General features: G+C 46.4%; 1 protein-coding gene across 1 annotated transcript in view; it reads left to right on the forward strand.

The window, feature by feature from the left end:
• The window catches only part of LOC144817891 (E3 ubiquitin-protein ligase TRIM39-like), a 128,025-nt gene that overhangs the window by 60,114 nt on the left and 44,341 nt on the right, over positions 1-23,570 (forward strand). The window contains exon 2 of the mRNA XM_078674788.1: positions 11,725-11,820. Coding sequence (XP_078530914.1) covers positions 11,725-11,820 — 96 coding nt within the window. The remainder of the gene's footprint in view (positions 1-11,724; positions 11,821-23,570) is intronic.

Genomic DNA, 23,570 nt, shown 5'->3' on the forward strand with positions numbered 1-23,570 from the left:
TCTGGTCGGGACTCGCCGCGTTCCTCCACCGTCTCGTTTGGATGCTGGACCGCCTTCTCCGTCTCCTCCGTGGGCCTGAGGGATACTTGAAGCAGAAATATCTGCCGGTGCACGGTATGGTTCCGTCACGGCTGCAGAGGGTCAGGGGGTCGGCGTGGCTTCACCGACGCGTGGGGAAAGGGCAAGTCCCTATTCGGGCGCCATTATGTGGTATATAAATAAATAATACCGGATCTATTTTTGAATGAATGAATGAATAACAGATAGCTCAATAAATAAGAGTCAAGATTCGAGGTAGTAGGAGTTTTGCAGGTTTAATACAGCATAAGGACAGGAACAGGACAACCTGCATAGGAATAGGATGACAGGGCCCAGCAGCTGCTGGGGCTGGGTCTGGGATGAGCGCGCTAACTTTTAATAACAATACACAAGCATATATACATAGCGCGAACACATAGCATTACATTGCAGTAGGCGTAGCAGTGGGTGGAACAGAAGGCGTGACGCGTAGCAGTCGCGAAAGATAAGAGATAAAAAGGCGTAACTCAGACATGTGATGCAAACGTAACAGAATATGTCATGAATGGGGCGGAAACCATGGAGGGGGCTACCTAAGGAGCCGGGACCTCTAACCTGGTGGTGCGCGCAAACTGGTAATGACGTGTTACGAGGAGAAGCTGGGGGCTATGAACTCTGTGCTAGGAGCAGAGACTAAAGTCTGGAGGGTCGGAGCGACATGTACCTAAACAGTATCTAGTATCTGATGTTTAGAGAACATGTTGATATAAACTAGAAGTCATGAGGGGAAAAGCTAACTGACTCTAAGACTGGACCATGCATTATTCTACATGTAGTGCGTGATGAAGAATATTAAATGACCATTAAATACAGTATTTCTCTTAACATGGAGCCGCATAGGCTAGACAATGACGGAAACTATTGATGCAGTTCAGTAGCTTAGGAATGCAGAGAAGGAGGACTAAACCGATAGCTGGAATCATAACATAGTCTTGGCAGACTCAGAGGCAGAGCCAAGCTGCACCGGGCACTGCGAGGCAGGAAGTAAGTGAAAGGTCGAGGATACAGGTGGGGGCTGGATCGCTCCTCAGCGAGGCTTCAGGAGACAGGAGCTGAATCTGATGTCCGGGCCCTTTTGAGGCCTAGAAACGGGGACTTTATAATGAAATAACGTGCACACTGAGAAGCGTGGCAACATTACTTTACATAGGCCTGATATCCGTAGTATTCACGAGGACTGGAAAATGACATACCAGAGGTGGACACAACTGTAATTGCGTCTTGAATCGGACATGGGGAATAACATATGCATATTAGTCATGCACACATAACATATGAGGATGACACGTAGGGACACAGAACATGGCAAAATTTACTTTTCCACAACTCTGCACTCACTACTCACTACTCTGCACTCACTACTCACTACTCTGCACTCACTACTCTGCACTCACTACTCTGCGCTCACTACTCTGCACTCACTACTCTGCACTCACTACTCACTACTCTGCACTCACTACTCACTACTCTGCACTCACTACTCTGCACTCACTACTCTGTACTCACTACTCACTACTCTGCACTCACTACTCTGCACTCACTACTCACTACTCACTACTCTGTACTCACTACTTACTACTCTGCACTCACTACTCTGCACTCACTACTCTGCACTCACTACTCTGCACTCACTACTCAGCACTCACTACTCACTACTCTGCACTCACTACTCTACTCTGCACTCACTACTCTGCACTCACTACTCTGCACTCACTACTCACTACTCTGCACTCACTACTCTGCACTCACTACTCTGCACTCACTACTCACTACTCTGCACTCACTACTCTGCACTCACTACTCTGTACTCATTACTCACTACTCTGCACTCACTACTCTGCACTCACTACTCTGCACTCACTACTCACTACTCTGCACTCACTACTCTGCACTCACTACTCACTACTCACTACTCTGCACTCACTACTCACTACTCTGCACTCACTACTCTGCACTCACTACTCACTACTCTGTACTCACTACTCACTACTCTGCACTCACTACTCTGCACTCACTACTCACTACTCTGCACTCACTACTCACTACTCTGCACTCACTACTCACTACTCTGAACTCACTACTCACTACTCACTACTCACTACTCTGCACTCACTACTCACTACTCTGCACTCACTACTCTGCACTCACTACTCTGCACTCACTACTCTGCACTCACTACTCACTACTCTGCACTCACTACTCACTACTCTGCACTCACTACTCACTAATCTGCACTCACTGCTCACTGCTGTGCACCCACTACTCACTACTCTGCACTCACTACTCACTACTCTGCACTCACTACTCACTACTCTGCACTCACTACTCTGCACTCACTACTCACTACTCTGCACTCACTGCTCTGCACTCACTGCTCACTACTCTGCACTCACTACTCACTACTCTGCACTCACTACTCACTACTCTGCACTCACTACTCTGCACTCACTACTCACTACTCACTACTCTGCACTCACTACTCACTACTCTGCACTCACTACTCTGCACTCACTACTCACTACTCTGCACTCACTACTCTGCACTCACTACTCACTACTCACTACTCTGCACTCACTACTCTGCACTCACTGCTCACTACTCACTACTCTGCACTCACTACTCACTACTCTGCACTCACTACTCACTACTCTGCACTCACTACTCACTACACGGCACTCACTACTCACTACTCTGCACTCACTACTCTGCACTCACTACTCACTACTCTGCACTCACTACTCACTACTCTGCACTCACTACTCACTACTTTGCACTCACTACTCACTACTCTGCACTCACTACTCACTACTCTGCACTCACTACTCACTACTCTGCACTCACTACTCACTACTCACTACTCTGTACTCACTACTCACTACTCTGCACTCACTACTCTGCACTCACTACTCACTACTCTGCACTCACTACTCTGCACTCACTACTCTGCACTCACTACTCTGCACTCACTACTCACTACTCACTACTCTGCACTCACTACTCACTACTCTGCACTCACTACTCTGCACTCACTACTCTGTGCTCACTACTCTGCACTCACTGCTCTGCACTCACTACTCTGCACTCACTACTCTGCACTCACTACTCTGTACTCACTACTCACTACTCTGCACTCACTACTCTGCACTCACTACTCACTACTCACTACTCTGTACTCACTACTTACTACTCTGCACTCACTATTCTGCACTCACTACTCTGCACTCACTACTCTGCACTCACTACTCAGCACTCACTACTCACTACTCTGCACTCACTACTCTACTCTGCACTCACTACTCTGCACTCACTACTCTGCACTCACTACTCACTACTCTGCACTCACTACTCTGCACTCACTACTCTGTACTCACTACTCACTACTCTGCACTCACTACTCTGCACTCACTACTCTGTACTCACTACTCACTACTCTGCACTCACTACTCTGCACTCACTACTCACTACTCACTACCCTGCACTCACTACTCACTACTCTGCACTCACTACTCTGCACTCACTACTCACTACTCTGTACTCACTACTCACTACTCTGCACTCACTACTCTGCACTCACTACTCACTACTCTGCACTCACTACTCACTACTCTGAACTCACTACTCACTACTCACTACTCACTACTCTGCACTCACTACTCACTACTCTGCACTCACTGCTCTGCACTCACTACTCTGCACTCACTACTCTGCACTCACTACTCACTACTCTGCACTCACTACTCACTACTCTGCACTCACTACTCACTAATCTGCACTCCCTACTCACTGCTCTGCACCCACTACTCACTACTCTGCACTCACTACTCACTACTCTGCACTCACTACTCACTACTCTGCACTCACTACTCTGCACTCACTACTTACTACTCTGCACTCACTACTCACTACTCTGCACTCACTACTCACTACTCTGCACTCACTACTCTGCACTCACTACTCTGCACTCACTACTCACTAGTCTGCACTCACTACACACTACTCACTACTCACTACTCTGCACTCACTACTCTGCACTCACTACTCACTACTCTGCACTCACTACTCACTACTCTGCACTCACTACACACTACTCACTACTCTGCACTCACTACTCACTACTCACTACTCTGCACTCACTACTCTGCACTCACTACTCTGCACTCACTACTCTGCACTCACTACTCTGCACTCACTACTCACTACTCTGCACTCACTACTCACTACTCTGTACTCACTACTCACTACTCTGCACTCACTACTCACTACTCTGCACTCACTACTCTGCACTCACTACTCACTACTCTGCACTCACTACTCACTACTCTGCACTCACTACTCTGCACTCACTACTCACTGCTCTGCACCCACTACTCACTACTCTGCACTCACTACTCACTACTCTGCACTCACTACTCTGCACTCACTACTCACTACTCTGCGCTCACTACTCACTACTCTGCACTCACTACTCTGCACTCACTACTCACTACTCTGCACTCACTACTCTGCACTCACTACTCTGCACTCACTACTCACTACTCTGCACTCACTACTCTGCACTCACTACTCACTACTCTGCACTCACTACTCACTACTCTGCACTCACTACTCTGCACTCACTACTCACTACTCTGCACTCACTACTCACTACTCTGTACTCACTACTCACTACTCTGCACTCACTACTCACTACTCTGCACTCACTACTCTGCACTCACTACTCACTACTCTGCACTCACTACTCACTACTCTGCACTCACTACTCTGCACTCACTACTCACTGCTCTGCACCCACTACTCACTACTCTGCACTCACTACTCACTACTCTGCACTCACTACTCTGCACTCACTACTCACTACTCTGCGCTCACTACTCACTACTCTGCACTCACTACTCTGCACTCACTACTCACTACTCTGCACTCACTACTCTGCACTCACTACTCTGCACTCACTACTCACTACTCTGCACTCACTACTCTGCACTCACTACTCACTACTCTGCACTCACTACTCACTACTCTGCACTCACTACTCACTACTCTGCACTCACTACTCATTACTCTGCACTCACTACTCTGCACTCACTACTCACTACTCTGCATCACTACTCACTACTCTGCACTCACTACTCACTACTCTGCACTCACTACTCACTACTCTGCACTCACTACTCTGACTCACTACTCACTGCTCTGCACCCACTACTCACTACTCACTACTCTGCACTCACTACTCACTACTCTGCACTCACTACTCACTACTCTGCACTCACTACTCACTACTCTGCACTCACTACTCTGCACTCACTACTCTGCACTCACTACTCTGCACTCACTACTCACTACTCTGCACTCACTACTCTGCACTCACTACTCACTACTCTGCACTCACTACTCACTACTCTGCACTCACTACTCACTACTCAGCACTCACTACTCAGCACTCACTACTCTGCACTCACTACTCTGCACTCACTACTCTGCACTCACTACTCTGCACTCACTACTCACTACTCTGCACTCACTACTCACTACTCTGCACTCACTACTCTGCACTCACTACTCTGCACTCACTACTCTGCACTCACTACTCACTACTCTGCACTCACTACTCACTACTCTGCACTCACTACTCACTACTCTGCACTCACTACTCTGCACTCACTACTCTGCACTCACTACTCTGCACTCACTACTCACTACTCTGCACTCACTACTCACTACTCTGCACTCACTACTCACTACTCTGTACTCACTACTCACTACTCTGCACTCACTACTCACTACTCTGCACTCACTACTCTGCACTCACTACTCACTACTCTGCACTCACTACTCACTACTCTGCACTCACTACTCTGCACTCACTACTCACTGCTCTGCACCCACTACTCACTACTCTGCACTCACTACTCACTACTCTGCACTCACTACTCACTACTCTGCACTCACTACTCACTACTCTGCGCTCACTACTCACTACTCTGCACTCACTACTCTGCACTCACTACTCACTACTCTGCACTCACTACTCTGCACTCACTACTCTGCACTCACTACTCTGCACTCACTACTCACTACTCTGCACTCACTACTCTGCACTCACTACTCTGCACTCACTACTCACTACTCTGCACTCACTACTCACTACTCTGCACTCACTACTCATTACTCTGCACTCACTACTCTGCACTCACTACTCTGCACTCACTACTCACTACTCTGCATCACTACTCACTACTCTGCACTCACTACTCACTACTCTGCACTCACTACTCACTACTCTGCACTCACTACTCACTACTCTGACTCACTACTCACTGCTCTGCACCCACTACTCACTACTCACTACTCTGCACTCACTACTCACTACTCTGCACTCACTACTCACTACTCTGCACTCACTACTCACTACTCTGCACTCACTACTCTGCACTCACTACTCTGCACTCACTACTCTGCACTCACTACTCTGCACTCACTACTCTGCACTCACTACTCACTACTCTGCACTCACTACTCTGCACTCACTACTCTGCACTCACTACTCTGCACTCACTACTCTGCACTCACTACTCTGCACTCACTACTCACTACTCTGCACTCACTACTCTGCACTCACTACTCACTACTCTGCACTCACTACTCTGCACTCACTACTCTGCACTCACTACTCTGCACTCACTACTCTGCACTCACTACTCACTACTCTGCACTCACTACTCACTACTCTGCACTCACTACTCACTACTCTGCACTGACTACTCACTACTCTGCACTCACTGCTCATTACTCTGCACTCACTACTCTGCACTCACTACTCTGCACTCACTACTCAGCACTCACTACTCACTACTCTGCACTCACTACTCACTACTCTGCACTCACTACACACTACTCACTACTATGCACTCACTACTCACTACTCTGCACTCACTACTCTGCACTCACTACTCACTACTCTGCACTCACTACTCACTACTCTGCAATCACTACTCTGCACTCACTACTCTGCACTCACTACTCACTCCTCACTACTCTCCACTCACTACTCACTACTCTGCACTCACTCACTACTCTGCACTCACTACTCACTACTCTGCACTCACTCACTACTCTGCACTCACTCACTACTCTGCACTCACTACTCACTACTCACTACTCACTACTCTGCACTCACTACTCTGCACTCACTACTCACTACTCTGCACTCCCTACACTGCACTCCCTACTCTGCACTCCCTACTCTGCACTCCCTACTCTGCACTCACTACTCACTACTCTGCACTCACTACTCACTACTCTGCACTCACTACTCACTACTCTGCACTCACTACTCACTACTCTGCACTCACTACTCTGCACTCACTACTCACTACTCTGCACTCACTACTCACTACTCTGCGCTCACTACTCACTACTCTGCGCTCACTACTCTGCACTCACTACTCTGCACTCCCTACTCTGCACTCACTACTCTGCACTCACTACTCTGCACTCACTATCCTGCACTCACTACTCACTACTCTGCACTCACTACTCTGCACTCACTACTCTGCACTCACTACTCTGCACTCACTACTCACTACTCAGCACTCACTACTCACTACTCACTACTCTGCACTCACTACTCACTACTCTGCACTCACTACTCACTACTCTGCACTCACTACTCTGCACTCACTACACTGCACTCACTACTCTGCACTCACTACTCTGCACTCACTACTCTGCACTCACTACTCACTACTCTGCACTCACTACTCTGCACTCACTACTCTGCACTCACTACTCACTACTCAGCACTCACTACCCACTACTCTGCACTCACTACTCACTACCCTGCACTCACTACTCTGCACTCACTACTCACTACTCTGCACTCACTACTCTGCACTCACTACTCTGCACTCACTACTCTGCACTCACTACTCTGCACTCACTACTCACTACTCTGCACTCACTACTCTGCACTCACTACTCTGCACTCACTACTCTGCACTCACTACTCACTACTCTGCACTCACTACTCTGCACTCACTACTCACTACTCTGCACTCACTACTCTGCACTCACTACTCTGCACTCATTACTCTGCACTCACTACTCACTACTCTGCACTCACTACTCTGCACTCACTACTCTGCACTCACTACTCTGCACTCACTATCCTGCACTCACTACTCACTACTCTGCACTCACTACTCTGCACTCACTACTCTGCACTCACTACTCTGCACTCACTACTCACTACTCTGCACTCACTACTCACTACTCTGCACTCACTACTCACTACTCTGCACTCACTACTCACTACTCTGCATTAACTACTCACTACTCTGCACTCACTACTCACTACTCTGCACTCACTACTCACTACTTTGCACTCACTACTCACTACTCTGCACTCACTACTCTGCACTCACTACTCTGCACTCACTACTCACTACTCTGCACTCACTACTCACTACTCACTACTCTGCACTCACTACTCTGCACTCACTACTCACTACTCTACACTCACTACTCACTAGTCTGCACTCACTACTCACTACTCTGCACACACTACTCTGCACTCACTACTCTGCACTCACTACTCACTACTCTGCACTCACTACTCTGCACTCACTACTCTGCACTCACTACTCTGCACTCACTACTCACTACTCTGCACTCACTACTCACTACTCTGCACTCACTACTCACTACTCTGCACTCACTACCCACTACTCACTACTCTGCACTCACTACTCTGCACTCACTACTCACTACTCTGCACTCACTACTTTGCACTCACTACTCTGCACTCACTACTCTGCTCTCACTACTCTGCACTCACTACTCACTACTCTGCACTCCCTACTCACTACTCCGCACTCACTACTCACTACTCTGCACTCACTACTCTGCACTCACTACTCTGCACTCACTACTCACTACTCTGCACTCACTACTCACTACTCTGCACTCACTACTCACTACTCTGCACTCACTACTCTGCACTCACTACTCACTACTCTGCACTCACTACTCACTACTCTGCACTCACTACTCTGCACTCACTAGTCACTACTCTGCACTCATTACTCACTACTCTGCACTCACTACTCCCTACTCTGCACTCACTACTCCCTACTCTGCACTCACTCACTACTCTGCACTCACTACTCACTACTCTGCACTCACTACTCACTACTCTGCACTCACTACTCTGCACTCACTACTCACTACTCTGCACTCACTACTCACTACTCTGCACTCACTACTCACTACTCTGCACTCACTACTCTGCACTCACTACTCGGCACTCACTACTCACTACTCTGCACTCACTACTCACTACTCTGCACTCACTACACACTACTCACTACTCTGCACTCACTACTCACTACTCTGCACTCACAACTCTACACTTACTACTCTGCACTCACTACTCTGCACTCACTACTCTGCACTCACTACTCTGCACTCACTACTCTGCACTCACTACTCACTACTCTGCACTCACTACACACTACTCACTACTCCGCACTCACTACTCACTACTCTGCACTCACTACTCACTACTCTGCACTCACTACTCTGCACTCACTACTCTGCACTCACTACTCACTACTCTGCACTCACTACTCACTACTCTGCACTCACTACTCACTACTCTGCACTCACTCACTACTCTGCACTCACTACTCACTACTCTGCACTCACTACTCACTACTCTGCACTCACTACTCTGCACTCACTACTCACTACTCTGCACTCACTACTCACTACTCACTACTCTGCACTCACTACTCACTACTCTGCACTCACTACACACTACTCACTACTCTGCACTCACTACTTACTACTCTGCACTCACAACTCTGCACTTACTACTCTGCACTCACTACTCTGCACTCACTACTCACTACTCTGCACTCACTACTCACTACTCACTACTCTGCACTTACTACTCACTACTCACTACTGTGCACTCACTACTCACTACTCTGCACTCACTCACTACTCTGCACTCACTCACTACTCTGCACTCACTACTTTGCACTCACTACTCACTACTCTGCACTCACTACTCTGCACTCACTACTCACTACTCTGCACTCACTACTCACTACTCTGCACTCACTACTCTGCACTTACTACTCTGCACTCACTACTCTGCACTCACTACTCACTACTCTGCACTCACTACTCACTACTCACTACTCTGCACTCACTACTCACTACTCTGCACTCCCTACTCACTACTCTGCACTCACTACTCTGCACTCACTACTCTGCACTCACTACTCTGCACACTCACTCTGCACTCTGGACTCACACTCTGCACTCACACTCTGCACTCACTACTCTGCACACTAACTACTCTGCACACTCACTACTCTGCACACTCACTACTCTGCACACTCACTACTCTGCACTCACTACTCTGCACATTATCTCTGCACACTCTCTCTGCACACTCTCTCTGCACACTCTCTCTGCACACTCTCTCTGCACACTCACTATGCACACTCACTCTGCACTCTGCAAACTCACTCTGCACTCACACTCTGCACTCACTACTCTGCACTCAAGGAATCTTCCACCACACTTTCTAAAACTCTATAGTCCGAAGCATAATAGGCACAGAACCAAAAGAAGGGTAGACATTGCTTAAAATAATCTTATTGTATTTATGAGAAGCAAAAGCGAGACTGTGAAATGTGCTGAATATCAGTTTGTTAGGAATCAACAGCGTGGAGTTAGAGAACCAAGAAATAGTCATTTAGAATCCGGGTTAGAAGGAGTAGTAATCACAAGCTGAGGATCAACAGGCGCGAAACAGCGTGGTGGGCGCGCACGAGACGCAGAGTGGGCGTGCACATCAGCTGAAGATCGCCGGAGAAGACACCGAGTCTGCCTGCTGCCATGACTGACCCGCTGCGGAGGGAAAGAGCCCGGTGAGTGGGGGTAGAGGGGGGGGGCGGCAGAGAGGGAGTGGGCAGAGAGGGAGGGTGTGTGTGTGTGTGTGTGTGTGTGCGTGTGTGTGCGTGCATGTGTCTGTCTGTCTGTCTATGTGTGTCTGGCACGTGCCTGCCTGCCTGGGTGTGTGCGCGTCCACAGACCCTGGTCGGCTCGTGCACCGCTCTGTATTCCCTTGCGAGCGAACTCGGCGACAATAGATCTCGTTGCCGAGACCTAAAAAGGGCTCCCAGGACAGCGGTCACATGTATGGGTAAGTGGTTTGTGGCCTATTCAGGGCGAAGCTGGATACCTGTTGCTTGGTACTTACAAGACTGGTCTGGTGTTTTACTATAGATCAGAGTGCCCCGGAAACCTCAGTCTGAAAATGTGCAGCTGGTCCCTGAAAAGACGTGGCCTGGAATTTAACAATCTAGATATGCGTGTCTGGAACCTAAAATCTGTACATGTGTGGGCTTGGTACTTCTATTTTGGATAAGTATGGCTGATACTTTAAATTGGAAAACTATAGCTAACACTTATAAACTAGATATGTGCAATTGGTGACTAAACTGTAAATATGCTTGGCTGGTACTTTTAATTTGTACACGTGTGGATGCTGCTGTAATTGATGTTATTGTAAGAATTACTTCACTTTACAGAAGTACAGTTGTCATTTGTGTTCTATGCTCTCTACAGGTGAAGCTCCAGGACTGGCTGTGCCCTATGAGGAAAGAGGTGGGATACATTCTGGAGTCTAACCTCAGGAAACAGCAACAAATTAACACCCTGAGGGTGAGTAGCAGTCGTGAGCCCTGTGCAGTTTAAGACCGGCCATTGTTTATGTGCGATTCTTTGCATGTGCCTGTCTAGGTTAGAGATTCAGAGAAACCATTGGTTCACCCTCCAGCCTGGCTCTGGCCTCCACCAGGTAAATTATCCTGGGTGGAGATTCATTATCTGGAGTTTCGGAGCCCATATCTTTCCAATGGTCTTCTGGGGGAAAAACAGGAATTACTCTTCAGGCCTTTACGTAGTAATCACATAGTGACATGCCCTGTGTCAGAGTAAGTATGCATGATCTTAGGCATCTGACTGTAAGTGTTTCCATGCAGTATTCTACATTTATTTATGTGCATCTGTCTTTTGTGTGTACATGGTAACAACTGTGTGTGTGTGTGAGTTTTGAGTCATCTCTCTGTGAGGGCCACTTACGTGTGAGCCTCTGGGTCTCTCTGTGTTTATGTATGTTCAGGTGTGGGAAATGTGTTAGTATGTGCATGCAGGCGTACATCTCTGTGAGTGTGTGCGTCAGTAGGTTTGTGCATGAATAGATCTGGAGTCATCTGTTAGTGAGTTTGTACATACATATATGCAGCTGTCTGGGAATGCGTGTGTTTGTTCATCTTTGCATTGTTGTTCCGTTGTCATAATCTGACACCCCCCCAAAGGTCAACAAGAACAGTCCTTGATTCCAAAATCTTGCCTACGTAATTGATTGTGTGTGCTCAAGATCGACCTGGCACTAGCCACAGTTTATACTCGTTTTAGCTAATCTTTTTTTACTTGCCATTACTTAAACTGAGCATGGTGAAGGGCATGTGGTCTTGTAGTCAGTATTGTGCATTTGACCCTTTGTTGTTGAGATTTGTGCTGGCTGGCCTTTATGAGGTTGAGATTCTGACATAAAGCCTTGTGAAAGTGGAGAGTCAGTTTTAAGATTGTCTAAGGGATGTCAATTTTATTTCCTTGGGTAAGACAAATATGCCTCAAATCAGTTCTCACCAAGAATAATTAAAGTTATGGATGGGTCTTGTGGAATTGGGATAAATCAACTCTGGTCCCAGATTGGGGCGGACCCAACCCCCCTTATAAATTCCTCTTAACATCTCTATCAAGCAGAGTAGGAGAGCAAACTTCCCTAAGATAAAAAAGTGCCTGCCAATTCACCAGATCGAATGCCTTTTCTGCATCCATCATTAAAATAGCTGCTCTATCCTCCCTGGCTGAAAAATAGTAGATAGCTTGAATTTAAAAAAAGGTATTTTAAGCCATCGATCTACCGGGCAGGAACCCTGTTTGGTCCACATGTTTCATCTGTTGCGCACATCCCGAGATCCTATTCAACCAAATTTTCATAAAAAGTTTGTAGTCTACATTTAATAGACTTATTGGGTGATAGGAGCTCGGGTCCTTAGGGTCCTTATCCTTTGTCAGGATAGTAATCACAACTGATTCCTTAAATCTGTCAGAGACAGACAGCCCATCCATAAACCGATTAAACAAGAATACCAAAAAAGGATAGAGTTCATCAAAAACAGCTTATAGATATATACTTCAATCGGTATTCCATCATTGCCACTTGCCTTAGCACTAGCCATTCCTTTACAATTTCCCTTAGATCTGTAGATGTAATGGGTTCATTCAGAGCCTTACAATCATCCTTAGTAATCATGGGTAACTGAACTGTAGTAAAATAATCCTCAAGGGCCTGAGTGCTAACTGGCTGGGTCTCTGAATAGATTTTCTTAAAGTGAGACACAAAAATTTCAGCAATTCTATCTTTTTCACTAACCAGATTCACGGTGGTCGGATCTCTTATTTGTGGGATTAGTTGCCTACTCTGTTGAGTATTTGTTGACCAGGCTAGAAATGTACCTATCTGTTTGCTTTCTTCATATACTTTCTGTTGACATGCTTTGCTCCCAGAGATCTCTTCTTCGAGAATAAAAAAGTTTTTTAATTGCTTGTTCGCTTTTAGTAATTCCCGCTGAAGAAACTCCACCTCAGGATCTCCTGGGGGCCTGGACATAAGATCTCCCCTAGCTCGATCTACAGCATTCTCAAGTCCTTCAATCTTATGTTGCCTAGGTTTGTAAAGATTCGCCCTATATGCAATCACCTGTCCCGAAAAGAGGCCTTAAAAGCTTCCCAGACCATAAAACCGAATGCTGTATTAATATTCTCCTTATAAAACCATTGTATAAACTCACGAGTTTCAGAGATCCATATTGGATCTGAGAGCAATGCTTTATCAAAGTACCACCTGCTATTATTTTTTTGGGGAGTGGGTAAATATATTACCAAGGAGACTAAAGAATGAATTAGAAAAAATAACGGATTCCCCTCTTACAATTTGTTTATTTGTCAAGAAGAAATCCAATTGCACAACTGTTGTAAATCTAGCTGAGTAGTATGTAAACTGAGTGAGGCCTGGTTGGTCGAGCGACCATGGATCTAATTGGGCGAAATCTTATTTCATGATTCTTAATAATCGAGGGCCCGATGTAGGTAATTCATATTTACCACTTCTTAAATACCGAATTTTACAGATTCGGTATTTAAGAAGTGGTAAATATGAAGGGGGGAGATGTAGGTATTTCCAGATGTGTAAATACCGAATCTTTAAGATTCGGTATTTACCGAATCTGGAAATACCGAATCTGTATTTCCTATTGATTCCTATGGGCTGTGAAGCCCATAGGAATCAATGGGCAATACCGATTCTGTGATTACAGAATCGGTAATTACCGATCATAGTAAGGGTGCAGGGGGTGTCACTTTGACACCCTCTGGCACCCCAAAAATAGGCTTGGGTGCCATGTGGCAGGCATACATGCCCCAAGGGCAGGTCTGCCTGTCATATGGCAGATGTGTGCATGCACACATGTGCATGCACACCGGAATCGGTATTTTACCATCAAATTGGATTTGATGGTAAAATACCGATTCGGTATTTTACAGAATCGGTAAATTTACCGATTGGTAAATTTACCGATTCTGTAAAATTCAGGGCCCTACATACCATTTCTGAATTACCGGTCGGTAACGGCCGAAAATACCGATTTTCGGCCGTTACCGACCGACCTACATCTGGCCCTAAGTTGTCTTTAGTTTTAATTGCTGTTTACCCTTATTGGATGTATCTGGGCCTAGATTTTGTATGAAATTAAAATCACCTCCCATAACTATGAAGCCATGAGCATCTATCAACAAATCGTATATCTGTTTTAGGGCCTTAATATCGTCAAAAATTGGCCCATAATAGTTCACCAACACAAGACCTACCCCGTTGATTGAAACCTCGATCCAGATCCATCTTGCTCCTTCATCCTGGATCACCTTTCCCAGCTCCCAGTCTAGCGCAGAAGAGAGTAAGATACCCAACCCCTTTACCGCAGTATGTTCCGAAGCAAAGTACGCATGAGCATACTTCTTTGGGAGTTTCTAAGTTAGGGGAGTTGGACTTAAGGTGTGTCTCTTGTAGAAAGATCACCTGCGGAGAAAATGAGCCCAACTATTTTAACGTCGCTCCTCTTTTCTGTACATTTAAAAAGACATTTACATTGCATGATATTACTTTTAATGCTTGTGACATTCTTCAGAATAAAACATGCCACCTTAACACAACCCACAACTACACGTTATGCTCTTTCCTCCGCTATCCTTCGATTTGTACCGTCTGCATTGTTGAAGTGTGCTGTAACCCCTTACAGACATAAAAACCACAGCATACCCCTTGACCCCTGAACTTGGTTCTGTTACAGTCCTGTTCCTTGTCCATTACTTGCCTGCTGTTCCGCCGCCCATTTTGTTTGTAATGCTTCACCCCCTAGCCCCACCAGCCCTTCCCTCCCCAAGCTACCTGAGGAAGAAGGTAGCCCATACTTTGCCTCCTCAGCCCACCCAGAAAACAACGGTGTGTTGTCTCTGCACCTGGTCGCACATCTATTTACCCCCCTTCGCTCCCCCCCACCCACCGTGCTGAATATCAGGTAACTAGTAACCCCCGGAGTATCTGCTGCATCAAGTGCTCTCATTATCAACAAGCATTTACAATGCAATAGGGCTCGCAGCATTTAAGTTTGAGTTATTGGCATTGTGTATGACAATGCGTTGCATACATTTTCCGAAAACTCTGAATTGGTGTATAAAGATGATTTGCAAACTGTCATATGTTGCTCAATAATAAGGAGAGTTGGGAATAATTATGCTATGCTATCTTTTGCTATCCTGTGCTTTTTTATTATGCTGTGCTGTGTTTTGTTATGCTATGCTGTATGTTATTATGTTATGTTTTGTTATGCTATGCCGTGAGGGTGTGTGAGGGTGAGTGAGGGTGTGTGAGGGTGAGAGAGGGTGTGTGAGGGGGTGTGAGGGTGTGAGGGTGTGGGGGTGAGGGGGTGAGGGGGTTTGAGGGGGTGAGGGGGTGTGAGGGTGTGGGGGGTGTGAGGGTGAGGGGGTGTGAGGGCGAGGGGGTGTGTGAGGGGGTGTGTGAGGGTGAGGGGGGTGAGGGTGTGAAGGTGAAGGTGTGTGAGGGTGTAAGGGTGACTGAGGGTGTGTAAGTTTGAGAGGGTGTGAGGGGGTGTGAGGTGAGGGTGAGGGGGTTTGAGGGTGAGGGGGTTTGAGGGTGAGGAGGTGTGAGGGTGAAGAGTGAAGCATTGTGCAGCGTGCACATAGTAAGTGTGTGTGCAGGTAGTGTATGTGTTTGGAAATAGCACTGCACTTTTAGTAATTTTTGAACAATTTACGCTAGAAAGTTCTTTTATTTTGTTAAAATTGCAGATTATTCAGCAGATGGTCGATTATGTGGCAAATGCAGCAAGTCTATGATTATGCGAAAATTGCAGCAGACACACAATCGTATCTTTTCATTGGGCCTGGCTATTACTAATGCGCTCTATTTACAAAAATAGGTTTTTTCTCAAGCCCAAGCCCTCACCTCAATTGATATTTTGAGTGAAAGTAAAGGTCAAATGGCGTGTGCTGTCACTTCCTCTACCCCTCACATTTTGGTGAATTAACATCTCTGCTACGCACACCCTCCCCCAAGTATTATTTGCTTTGAAGTGTCTGCAGCGAGTGCTCAAGTCGCAGTGGCAGAGGTCGCTGGGGTAGTTGAGGTGTGCAATTGCTGGAGTGGTGGTGCCTGTTTTTTGTCTGTTGCACTGTCCCTGGGTGAGATTGGGGCGCAGTATGTCAAGTTGTTTTGGTGAATGGGAGGAGGAAGAACCTGTAGTGATCAGCACAAATTGTTGGATAGGGTAATGAGGAGAGGGTGTGGCATAATGGCCAGAGCTGCCGTCTTTGGAGCTGGGGAGCTACGTTCCTAGCATCCTGTGATTCTGGGCCAATCACTTAACTCCCTGATCATACGAACAATGAATGTGTCTTTGTATAACATAACTGGTGCGCATGCAAAACACTCCAATACCTTCGGGTCGAATTCGCGCTAAATAAATCTGCAATAAGAAAACAAAATGGGGACTCTGTTGTTTGGAGCTGTGTTGTTAGTGTTTTGGGGCGGCAGCTGCCTTTCTGGTTCTATATAAACACATAGCTGCCAAGGTTTCAAATTACTATGTGTGACATTTTCGTAATTTCAGTGTAATTATGAGTGACATTTCAATGAGTATGAGTGACACTTTCTCGCGAGCAAAACAAAGCAATGAAGATGAGGGAAACATAAATATCAAGAATTGCTCCCATTTGAGCAACGAGAAACTGAAAGAATATCTTAAATCTGCTGCCAAACACCAGAAACGGAAGGGCACTAACCTAGTGCCCAGTTTACTGATGCTCACGAGCATGACGCGATAAAAGCAAATTAAATAAGTATTGGAGAAGGTACTGGTGACACTTATTCCTCTGTAGGAAGCAGCACGTGGCTGGATAGACAATACACCAATCAAATACTGCAGTAAGTGTGTTTAATTCTTATATCACCCTGACCAGCATAGCTTCCAAGTTTTTAGACTGCTTGCTTATGTGTGACATTTTAGTGGTTTCAGTGTGCATATAAGTGGCATTCACTATCGAGTGACACTTTTTTGCAATTAAATCTAAGCAGTAACTAGTATTTTTGTGCTTTTCTATGAATTTCGCTTATTATGCATGGAAACCTTGCAATACAAACAACTCCTCAACGTGTCCCAGATGACAAGTACATGAAGATGTAACAAAGACAAGCATGTGCCCCTACATTTGCTGTACGTGAAATAACCTTCTTTTACAATGCCCCTAAATTACATAATTTCATCACTAGAAAAACCCCGAAGTTCCTCCGACTTTCCAATAACTAAGGGTTCTGCTGAAAACAAAACTCCCCACCCAACCTAATGGCTAAGAGGCGCAAGAGCGGATCTCAGCTGCTACTATTACTTAAAGATTAAAAACCATCTGAAGTTTGGTAAAGCTCCTCAATCGATCCTAATGGCACATACAAAATTCCACTACCAACACACTATCAACCATGACCAATATTTTAGCGTCCTGGTTGTACAAAAGTTTAACAAATTCACCCCCAATCGGTATTTTTCCTTTATCAGAATATACCTTCTATGCTAAATTAAAGAAAGCACTAACAAGCTTTTTAGGGCTGTATTAATGAGTAGAAAGGCAATTTTAGTATGATTAGAGAGAGTTTGATGTTAAGTTATATTTAAGTATGTCAGGCCCGCTGCAAAATCTTAAAACGTGAACAAATGGTCGGTGTTTTGCGCTGGGAAGGGTCATAGGGCCCGATGTAGGTCGGTCGGTAACGGCCGAAAATCGGTATTTTCGGCCGTTACCGACCGGTATTTGAGCTTTGGTATGTAGGGACACATATTTTACAGAATCGGTAAATTTACCGATCGGTAAATTTACCGATTCTGTAAAATACCGAATCGGTATTTCTACCGATTAGGTACATTTGGTATGTAGGTGGGACTCTTCTGAGTCCCACAAGCCTTACCGATTCGGTATTTTAGCATCAAATTCAATTTGATGTTAAAATACCGATTCAGGTGTGCATGCACATGTGTGCATGCACACCTGTGCCATATGACAGGCAGACCTGCCCTTAGGGCAGGTATGCCTGCCACATGGCCCCCGAACCTTTTTTGGGGGTGCTAGAGGGTGTCAAAGTGACACCCCCTGCACCCTTGTCAAAATCGGTATTTACCGATTCGGTAAATACCGACCGGTAATGCCCCATTCATTCCTATGGGCTTCAAAGCCCATAGGAATGAATGGAGCATTACCGGTCGGTATTTACCGAATCGGTAAATACAGAATTTTACCGATTCGGTAAAAAAAACATCTGGATGGACCTACATGTCCACCCTTCATATTTACCGATTCTTAATTACCGAATCGGTAAAATTCGGTAATTAAAAATCGGTAAATGATTCCTACCTACATCGGGCCCATAGTACCTTCATGTGGCCGGACAATGTAACTGTGGAACCAGTAACATAATGGCCGCCCCTGTGCACGCAGCGGTGTGAGCGGGCAGGGTCCTTGCAACCGGTGGACAAGGCCGTGATATGCTAAAAGCCAACACAACACCGGAGGCCTGCGCCGGTGGGGGCATGAGGTGTAATTACTTCAATGAGCCCAGGGTTGTGCCCAGAGCAGTGACAGATCTCCTGGGCAGATCAAAGGGGCCAAGAGGCCGGACTGCAACAGGCAGGTGAGAAGGGCCCCAGACACAAAGCGCATCTTCCATTTCCCACGGGCGAATTTTTCTCTCTCTCACACTAACGACCGCATAGAACTTCCCGCTGACACACCATCTCCTTTCTTAGTCTCTAAATGGGCCTGACCATCCGCCTCAAGAGGCAATGAACAGGGACATTACTGATGATTGCGGCGCAGCTCGAGACACCAGACAAGCGGGCGGAGAGTCACCTTTTGCTGTTTGCTATTTATGTGGCGTTTGCGGCTCTGTTAGTGATTTTGTCAAAACGAAACCGTGGGCAAAAACGAAACTTTGCCATGGGGCGGGACTTCCGTCTTCGGAAGTGGCTGGCCAGAAAAGCAGTGCTGACGCGGGGCTCCCATGCCCGAGGGAGAGCCCCGCGGAGGATGCATTAGTCTGTAGTGGCGGTAAGTGGGGCTTGGAGGGAGGGGGGTGCGCGTGTGTGTATGATGCGCTGGTGTGTGTGTGTGGGTATGTGTGCGACGGCGGGGGTGTCTGTATGCGTTGGTGCATGTGCTTGTGTGTAGGTGCGCTCGTGTGTGTGCGCATGCGTGCAGGGGGAGGTGTGGCTGTGTGGTACAGCTTTCCAGGAGAGGAGACAGGAGCTGGGCACAGCGAGTGCGTTCACGTGCGCGTGGCCCGCTCAATTCCGAGCGCGCGGCCAGCTCCTGTCCCCTCTACTGGAAAGCAGACTCGCTGACAATAGGGTCTCTGGCGAGACCGCGCTTCGCGCGGTTAACACCACGAGCCCTAAAAGTGCTTGTGCTTTAAGTGTCCACCTGAACCAGCTGGAACTCGTTTTATTAGCCAAAACCTGCAGTATAGTAAGACAGCTCATTCCTGGCTAAAAAGTGAAAGTACAAATCATCTAACCAATACATATACAAGAAAAGGTTACTACAAACTTTTCCTATTCCAACATGGAAAATACCATTCCTACCTCTTAGGGGGAAAAACATAAAGTGCAATAGTGAAAGAGAGCACTGTGCATAAAGTGCAAAGTGTGGTCTAGTTGGCTGATACTGGATACTTGTAACCACAGAGAATAATACTTATAACAAGAGAAAATAATAGCAGCTTTACCCTATACATAATCCCCACAGAGGAGAACACTAATGCAATAATAAAAGTGCGCACAGTTAAAGTGGACATAGTGCATAAAGTTCCTAAAGTGCAAAAAAGCAATCTTTAATATATTTCAGATTCCTATTGCTATATTTAGTCCCAAAGTTCAGAAGTTCGGGCTCTGCTCAGATACCACTCCTTCCACTATTTTCCACATGCTTGGGCAATTTTTTGTAGCAGTTCTTGAGCTTCCTCAATAATGGAGCAAAGATGGAACTTTCCTTTCCATAAAACCTGAAATTGCATTGCAAATGCAGGAGGACTGCCTGAACAATTTCAAATATCTTCCTCCCACCCAAAATGGGCTTTTCCTCCAAGACTTGACGTTCCATTCATCAATGTTAATACCATCATTCATTTTATGTCTTTCCTTTACACTATCACAGATATTATCAATCAGTACCAATGAACTCTCTGTGGGGGAGGCTAGGGTGGGCAATGTACAGCTCAATGGGAAGATGTGTGGGTGGGTGCTGCTCGTTTGAGGAGCCATGTGGGTGGGAAATGTGCGGCGTAGTGAGGTTGTGGGTTGGCAGAGCACACCTCAGTCCTGGCCTGTGTGGGTGGGCATTGTTCACTTTAGTGGGCAGATTGACTGAGGAGCTGAGGGGTTGAGCAGTGCACAGCTCAATGCGGCTGTATGGGTGAACAGAGCACAGCTCAGTGGGGAGCTGGCGTGGGTGGAAAGTACAGAGCTGAGTGAGACGCTTCGTGTAGGCAGTGCTCAACATAATGCAACAGGTGCTGTTTGGCTTCTAGGTGGGTGAGCAATGCACATCCCAGTGAGGGTTTGTGTGGGTGGGTAGTGTACTGCTCTTTGAAGATGTAGGTTTTTTATGCAATTCAATTCAATTCAAAGAATCTTTATTCGGTGATTAAAAATCGCCATAAAAGCACACACATACATACATAGTAAAAAGTCATTAAACATATCCAAGATCCTTTGTACAGAGTGTAAACAAAGCCTAAAATGCAAACAGTAAAAGCAGTGTATAACATTTAAAAGACATAAAATGTAAGACATTTCATTCTTCTCCCCTGGTATGTCTTAAACGGACCGCTACCTTAATGAAATTCATAATACTACATAATGTTAAGGGGTCCGAAGCTTTCTGTAAAAATACTAGTGCCTCCCTGGCGTGGGCCAATTTGTTTTTTTTTAAGAGGGTTACAAGGAATCTGCGTCTGGGCATTGTATAAAAGGGACAAAGTAAAACAAAGTGAAGGGAGTCCTGCGGAGACCTGTTGTCGCAGCCGCAGGGCCCCTTCTGTTCTATTGATGTAGCAAATCCTACTGGTGATGCCAACATAAATGGGAGTAGGTTCAGCCTGAAACGGCACAACAAAAACCTGTCCTGTGCGTTATACATGAGGTACAAGTATGGTTCCATACCCTCCGCGCTCTTCACTAGGTTATGGTCCCTCACTGTCTTTTTACACCCTTCCGCCTCAGCTCTGCATAGGTTTTTCCGCTCTAGAAAAATTTTCCCAACTTGCAACTTATTCCGGGCTACAATTGATGCAGGGTTAGTAAAGAGGTTCCCAAAACCTAGTTCCTCTAAAGTGTTCTTCACATAGCGGAGCCAGGGGATGCGCATACATTTGTCCCTCTCCAAACAATCCGATAAAATTTCTCTACTGAGTGACGCATCAGGATTGACCCAGATTTTTAACCAGGCTACTATGGGCCTCAATTTTACCAGGTCTTCTATATAAGGCCTCCCTAACTCCCTGTGGGCAATCAATCCAGCGGTACTTTGGGGTACCCTCAGGATTGATTTCAGATATTTGTTTTCTTCCCGTTGGATTCTTGTGGTATTAACGAAGCCCCATACTTCAGCCCCATAAATAACTTTGGAGCATGATACAGAGCTGTACAAGTTCATCACCTGTTCCGGGGACCATCTTCCTAGCCTCCTGCCATAGCTAGCTATTGCCCCGTTAGATGCAATCATTTTACCACAACGCTCCTCCACCAAGGAATCAAACTGTAAAGCACCATCAAATATTACACCAAGATAGGGAAACGTTTTGACCTCTTCTACAATGTGACTCCCTATTGTGTAAGTAAATTTGGAAGTAGATTTTTTCCCCGCCCGGAGCACATAGGATTTACCCAAATTAACAAAAAGGTCCAGGGCGCCCATGAACTTAACAAATCCATCGATCAGGATTTGTAGGCTCCTGGGTGTACGTGCAATCAGCACCGCGTCATCTGCGTAAAGCAGAACAGGAATATGACGCGACCCGACCCTTGGACAATCAACCTTTAAACCCAACAAAAACTGCTCCAAATTATTAATATACAGGGAAAACAGAAAAGGGGCAAGGATGCAGCCTTGCCGAACACCGCTCATACAGGGGAATGAATTAGTCAATCCCCCCTCCCTGTTGTAACAGACCTTAGCCGTAGTGTCACTGTGCAATTCCCTCAAAATGGCAATTAGGCCACTCTCGATCCCCATGCTAAACATCATGCCCCACAATTTCTCCCTATTGACGTGATCGAATCCTGCTGCCAAATCCATGAAACCCATGTAAATGGGTTCATCACTAGCCATGGTATATTTGGCAGTCAGCATGTAAAGGTTCAGGCATTGGTCACTAGTGGACCTCCCTGTCCTAAATCCATATTGAGTGTCCGAGAAGGTGTTATTTTCTTCGGTCCACTCGGACAGTCTGTTAAGAATTGCCCTTCCCAAAAGTTTTGCTGACACATCAATCAGGGAAATCGGGCGATAACACTTGGGGTCATTCCTATTGCCCTTCTTAAAAATCGGCACAATTACCGCTTTTGACCAGGACGGAGGCAGGCCGCAGGTAATAGCAGTATTAATGACCCTTGTCATTAAAGGGGCCCACAATTCAGTGTTACTCAGAAACAGATCTGGGGGGATTCCGTCAGGCCCCGGGGCTTTATTTTTAGTCAAACCCTCAATCCCTGCGGTGATCTCCT

The sequence above is a fragment of the Lissotriton helveticus genome, chromosome 2_1, assembly GCF_964261635.1.
Source record: "Lissotriton helveticus chromosome 2_1, aLisHel1.1, whole genome shotgun sequence".
NCBI classification, from domain to species: domain Eukaryota; kingdom Metazoa; phylum Chordata; class Amphibia; order Caudata; family Salamandridae; genus Lissotriton; species Lissotriton helveticus.